A 5771-nucleotide genomic window follows, 5' to 3' on the forward strand; every position below is an offset into this window, starting at 1 on the left:
AAATTAAGAATTTTAATCTAAGTCAATCTCTTCCTTTTTTTTTTTACCCTTTTCTTTTTTCCTCCTTGCAAACATTTATCAAACGCATACAATAGCTTCTTTAAATAATACAAACAACATAACCACCAAAAATAATACAAACAACATTATCTACATCACTTCTAGGGTAGATAATGTCACTTCTAATTTAATAAAATTATATTATAATTGCTTTGAATGGAGGATAATATCTCCTAAATTGGAAATAACATGAACACCCAATTTCTCTATGTAGCCTAAAACTGTAAAAGACCATAAAACGAAAGTTCAAATTTTAATTATGAATCAATAAGTCAATATCAACTAAACCAGCAAGTGAGCCCCTCATGAACAGAAACTTGGTATATTCTTGATATCCCTTAAACTTCGTCTAAGACTAAGGCTTTTTTTAAGACCATGCCTCAACGTGAAATCTACCATACTTTTCTAGTGACCTAATCCACCTAGCTGCATCTTCCCTTGAAACCTCATTTTCTTTAGATACAATGTCCTCAAAAGCTGACGTTACATCTGCAGGCATTTTGGTAGAAGAACCGGCTATGTAAATAGCCGCACCCTGGGCTAACAGGTTCCATATCCTCTGGCTTTGTTCCCTCATCTTGTGCTGAACATAAACCTTTTGCGGCTGGTCTCTTGAGAAAGCAACATAGAATCCTCCACCCTTTGCTTCCGAAAGTACCCCATTGTTCTGTGAATGAGATAACCAAAAGTCTCGGTACAAAAAGTCAATGTCTTCATTTCGACAGCCAAAGAAGAAAATAATTGGAGCAACTGAGTTAGTTTCACTTTGCAAGGCTCTCTCCTCGACAAACCCGCGAAAAGGTGCACATCCTGTCCCAGGTCCAACTAGTACGAGGGGAAGTGATGGTGGCGGTGTAGGAAGACCACCTTTATGAATCCAGCATGGAATATATGTGACTGCTTATAACAGAAATAATTAGGCACACCAACAGGTGAAGAGATGGTTATTTCACTAAAATAAATAGAGAGAAGTGGCATATACCATCTTGAGGATCTAATGCAGCTAGCCATGAGGAGCATAGCCCTTTTTTCTTCCTCTTGTAAGGTGTTGTCCATGATACCACATCCACAGTCAAGTGTACTTGATTCGGGTGTGCTAAGTGAGAAGAAGATATGGAGAATGCTCTTCTTTTCAATGGAGGAACCAATTGCACTAGCCACTCAAATGGCATTTGTACAGAAGAAAAATCCTCTAATACCTAGGTGCAGAGAAAAAGAACAGGCATATATGTTAAGTTAGACTCAGGAAATGCATATAATCAACGAGTAAACAAATCATAACTGAAAGCCAAATAAGAAAGCTATCATTTGTTTAAAGAGGCTATCTTATCCTCCTCCTTTCCACTTTTGTTCAATTTATTCTTCAATTCATAATCATTCGCTACTTAATTGCACAGCACATACCATACTGCTAAAGCACATCAGGAAGAAGAAAAATAAGTGCATATTAAGCTGTATGTAGAATTCAATGCATAGAAAAACTATGTGACACATGGAAAAATAATGTCTGACGCACCACTCATTGACCTTACCTCAAGAACTGTTCTCCTTTCCTTCTGGTTGTATTGATACAGGTCATCTCTTCCTTCAGGTGAAGCAAAATACTGGAGTCTTTCCCTCTCATGTTCAGCTGTTGCAAAAAAACTCATAACCTGCAATATCAAATTATTCAAGTTAGATTTTAATCAAGGAAATTACAGGCACATAAGAAGACGTTTACATAAGACTCTCAATCCATTATGAATGACAGAGTAATTGAAATTTTAAACAACACTAAGATTAAACACCAGAGTGTTCATCACCAAGATCATTTTATTAACTTATTCAATTGCTTCATCCAAGGTGAAAACTTCAAAATCTGAAGAACATAAAAGAAATACAGGGGAACATTTGATTCAATTAGGTAATATTTCTCCGTGAAGTTACATAATAAAAGAACAGGCAAAACATAATGCATCTTGCCTCAAAGAAATACCGTCGAGGGGAAGCTGAAGCTATATCCATTGTGAACTCAACAAAAGTTCTTAATTTTACAGGGACTCTAGAGTTACTATCGGTACAACCATCCATTTGTCTTGGATTAACCTGAAATTTAGGGGATTGGTAGCAAAGTTTAGGCACAGTGCGCCACACATATATGGGAAGGTAGGAAGCATAGTATAAACTCAATCCATGCCGAGAAAGGTAGAAGAACCTCATCCTACAGAATACAACATAATTCATATTAAAAAGACTCACTGTGATTAATGAATCAGGATCCAAGTTACAACGTCGTATGAAAGCATCAACTGAAGCTGACTCCTGACCAGGGAGAATTTCAAGGACATCCCCAGTATCATATTCAATGGCCTGAAGAAATCAAGACGCATCTTTTAATTCAAATGAGGAAGATGAATAACCTAGAAGCTATTTTACCACATCAGGTGAAAAAAAGTTTGAAACATCATAATCTATTCTTAATATGTTGTAATATCATACCAAAAGTAATTAGATAAGTAATAAAGTTATAGTCTATATATTAAAAAGACACAGCTTGACCTACATTTGAAACAAATTCAAATTCAAAATGGCGGACATCTTTTCCACCATTTGGCCTGGTCAAAGGGAGATTCCTTACCTGCACAAACAGAATCAAAGAACTTGAAGCAAGCAACATATATTGAATACATATATAGTTTTGTGTCTGGGTTTATAGAAGTCCCCATCTTAATGGATGTAAACCTCTACACAACTATGCAATAATAAAGTGTCTTAACAAATACCATCTTGAGAAAGCAGTCGGGCCTACATTTGTCAGAAGATAATTTTCCAGGATGCATTGAACGTGCACTCCCAATTTGAATATCAAGATTAGTTAAATCTGAAAGTCACATGTTAATCTAATCAATATAACACATCATCATAATAGTAGTATTTAAGATGATGCCCAAGTATGACAAGAACCAAGATGCTCTTTACAGATTAAAGACCAATTAACTGGGATCACATAACAATTGCTAAGGGAACATTGCAGGTCAACCAAGATCTTAATCAGTTTGGGATACCTGATGCAGTAGAAAAACTTGAGTCAACATTTTCAATATTGTGATATGTGATTTGGACTTTGGGTTGATCAATCAATACTTTGTCCTGAATCACAACATCAGGACCATTTGGGAAGAATTCTGGTTTAATGATATTCAACATTCCCCACAGAGAAGACATCCAAGGATCCAGAGAACCCTCATAGCTACAAACAGTTATGCAATTTAGTCATTCAAAACAGAAAAATTATGTAACAATATCTGAAGAATGAAAAATTATTTTTTGATTTAAGAATAGATGAATTCAATTAAAAATAAAATCAATTTCAAAACATGAGACTGAGTACATTAAATTATCCATAGCTGGTAGTTGATATTACAAGTCTCATGTCTCTCAAGGATAAGTCTCTAGACTATTTATAAGTGAGGGGCATCCACAGTTAACAAACTTTAATGAAGAAATTTTAAAAGGTAGAGTTCAAATAATGCCTTCAATTAAAAAAACCCTGTTTCTGGCATGAAAAGAATATATTAGTCCTTGGTGAACTTTGGTGTGTTGTACTGTAGAATAATTTCTTGAAATTGAGTTTTCACTATAGAAAATTTTGGGGCAACCCGCTGTTTCTAAATTTTCTAATCAAAGAAGCATTTACAATACAGGAGCAGAACAGAACCATTTTCTATAATCAATTATCCAATCAAATCAAACTTTTTAATACTCCTTTTAACCAAATCAAGCAGAATCCACAATCATACCCTGAAGGGTGCTGATCATCCCCCAAGCCTCTTTCTATGATAGCTGTTCCTCCAAGGTCCATTAATCTTTTGTCCAGCTTCTTTGCAACAAACTGCAATGATTCTCACTTAAGTCTTTGTTCAAAACATCGAACTAAAGAACATATTCCCAATATCACAATTGTCACAACCACATCTTTTTATTTTCCCTCCATGATTTAGCAGAAGGTAATGAACTTGATAAGTAAGTAGGCAACAAGTGATGCAGCATTTAAGTTCCAGTAAACACAGAACCATGAAAAAATAATTATTTCCTTTGGATAAGCAAATAAAAATGATTACGTTGTACTTCTGATAACTAGAATCACCCAAACCGAAAACAGCATAAAGAGTCCCTTTCAGCCAATGCTGGCTTAGGCTTCTCTGAAGAAGATACTTCCAAAAGACCTAAATATGCAAAAGAAGAATCAGAAAAAGAATGAAGGAAAAAGAGAGAACGAAGAATATACTAAAAAAAGAGCCTCTGAAGTCACCTTCATGGAGTCAGGAGTATCACCCTGGCCTGTGGTAGAAACCACAAAAATCACAACCTCCTCATGCGGCAACATACTCTGTATACAACAGAAAACAACATTGCACTCAATTCAAACCATAAGAAAAGACAACACAACAGCACACGATGGCAGAGGATTAGAATTCACCAAATAAAGTTCAATTTTGTTTGTTATTGGGGAAAATATAAAAAAAGATGGGAAGTGAAGAGGAAGATAAGTAGATACAGGTTGATATTGATCAAGAGAGAGGAGAGTAAGGGGGCATGATCTTCGTTCAGCTTCGCGAGCAATGCGTTCAGCTGCGTCCAAAGCGTTGCCAGTCTGTGAGGCATAGAGAACCAGCAGCTTCTTGCGGTGCTGCTCTTCCATTGGATTGGACTGTCTACGCTCTCCAAAACAGAAGCAGCACCACCCAACCACGACTTGCTCTGCTCAGCTCGGATGCACCCGGTTATGCTAACTTACTAAGTTATCAGCCGTCAGCCGCAGCATTCACCTCTCTCGAGTCCCAAGTCCCAACTCTCAACACACACTAAACTCCAAGGCTAATTTTTTTCATAACATTTTTGGTATTTTTAAGTTATACTCTCAGAATTCGATTTTTGTATTCCTTTCCATTTCTATACTCCTAAAAATCGGAGTACCCAAAAATAAAAAAGTGAAACTCGAATGCTTCCCTCTTTATTCACACTTTTCTTTTAAATAAAAAAAAGTATTAATGATTTTTTTTAGTAAATTATAATTTACAAACCTATTCTCATCATAAATCATTTTAAATATCTGTGTTTATTCTTTCACACATAAATTATCCATTTACGCATAAATCATCCTACCGAGACATATTTTCAGATCAAAAAACACTACTCTCTTACTCTGAAATGATTTATGTTAGCCAACGAATTATATCTCAAATATCGTCATTTCTCCATATTCATCTAAGAGGTCGCAAATTCGAGTCTCTCTTTGATAATTTTTTTTTATGTTATTTTGTGAAAAAAATTCCAAGCGTACTTAATAGACTGGGACAATTTATATAACAACTATATTGTATACATATTAAAATCAGCTACTAAAATCAACCACTAGTATAAATACATATTAAAATATATTAATAGTTAATTTTAGTGACTAATTTTGGTGTACGAATAACATTTTTATTTATATAAATATAAAAATAAGAGATTCATGTGTTAAATTTTCATATAGGAAATTCATAGTTTAAGTAAAAAAACCAAAAGAACATATATAACTAAATAAATAAAAGTTCCAAAAGTAAAAACTAAAATACATTTACATGGATGTTTCTGAAGTTACACCTAACCCTCAACCCATATTTTAAGAAAATCTGTGTGTCTAAATATTCTCACTAAAAAATATTAAACTTCATAGAAAAACTAAA

At 34.6% G+C, this 5771-nt stretch overlaps 1 protein-coding gene across 2 annotated transcripts; it reads right to left on the bottom strand.

Annotated features, from left to right (window-relative positions):
• Positions 1–294: 294 nt before the first annotated feature.
• LOC107486879 (NADPH-dependent diflavin oxidoreductase 1) lies at positions 295–4977 on the bottom strand. Of its 2 annotated transcripts, XM_016107449.3 has the most exons (12): positions 4598–4977; positions 4352–4429; positions 4161–4265; positions 3840–3931; positions 3105–3289; positions 2823–2920; positions 2603–2677; positions 2299–2409; positions 2023–2145; positions 1593–1712; positions 1043–1259; positions 295–957 (listed from the first exon to the last, which is right to left on the bottom strand). In XM_016107449.3, exons 1-12 carry the CDS (start codon positions 4739–4741, stop codon positions 428–430), a joined length of 1878 nt encoding a protein of 625 aa, XP_015962935.1. In that variant the 5' UTR covers positions 4742–4977; the 3' UTR covers positions 295–427. The 2 variants fall into 2 exon arrangements, with proteins under 2 accessions (XP_015962935.1, XP_015962936.1); XM_016107450.3 differs by lacking the exons at positions 2299–2409; positions 2603–2677; positions 2823–2920; ... (3 more) ...; positions 4352–4429; positions 4598–4977 and having other exon boundaries at positions 2036–2145.
• Between the last annotated feature and the right edge of the window lie 794 nt (positions 4978–5771).

This window comes from Arachis duranensis, chromosome 4 (assembly GCF_000817695.3).
Source record: "Arachis duranensis cultivar V14167 chromosome 4, aradu.V14167.gnm2.J7QH, whole genome shotgun sequence".
Lineage (NCBI taxonomy): Eukaryota > Viridiplantae > Streptophyta > Magnoliopsida > Fabales > Fabaceae > Arachis > Arachis duranensis.

Excerpts from the sequence above, each read along its gene's own strand:
- LOC107486879 (XM_016107449.3), bottom strand. The coding sequence starts at position 4,741 with ATGGAAGAGCAGCACCGCAAGAAGCTGCTGGTTCTCTATGCCTCACAG. Across the intron at positions 2,410-2,602 it reads AATTTGAATTTGTTTCAAAT|GCCATTGAATATGATACTGG; the intron begins GTAGGTCAAGCT and ends TGATTTCTTCAG. Across the intron at positions 2,146-2,298 it reads ATCCTGATTCATTAATCACA|GTTAATCCAAGACAAATGGA; the intron begins GTGAGTCTTTTT and ends CCTAAATTTCAG.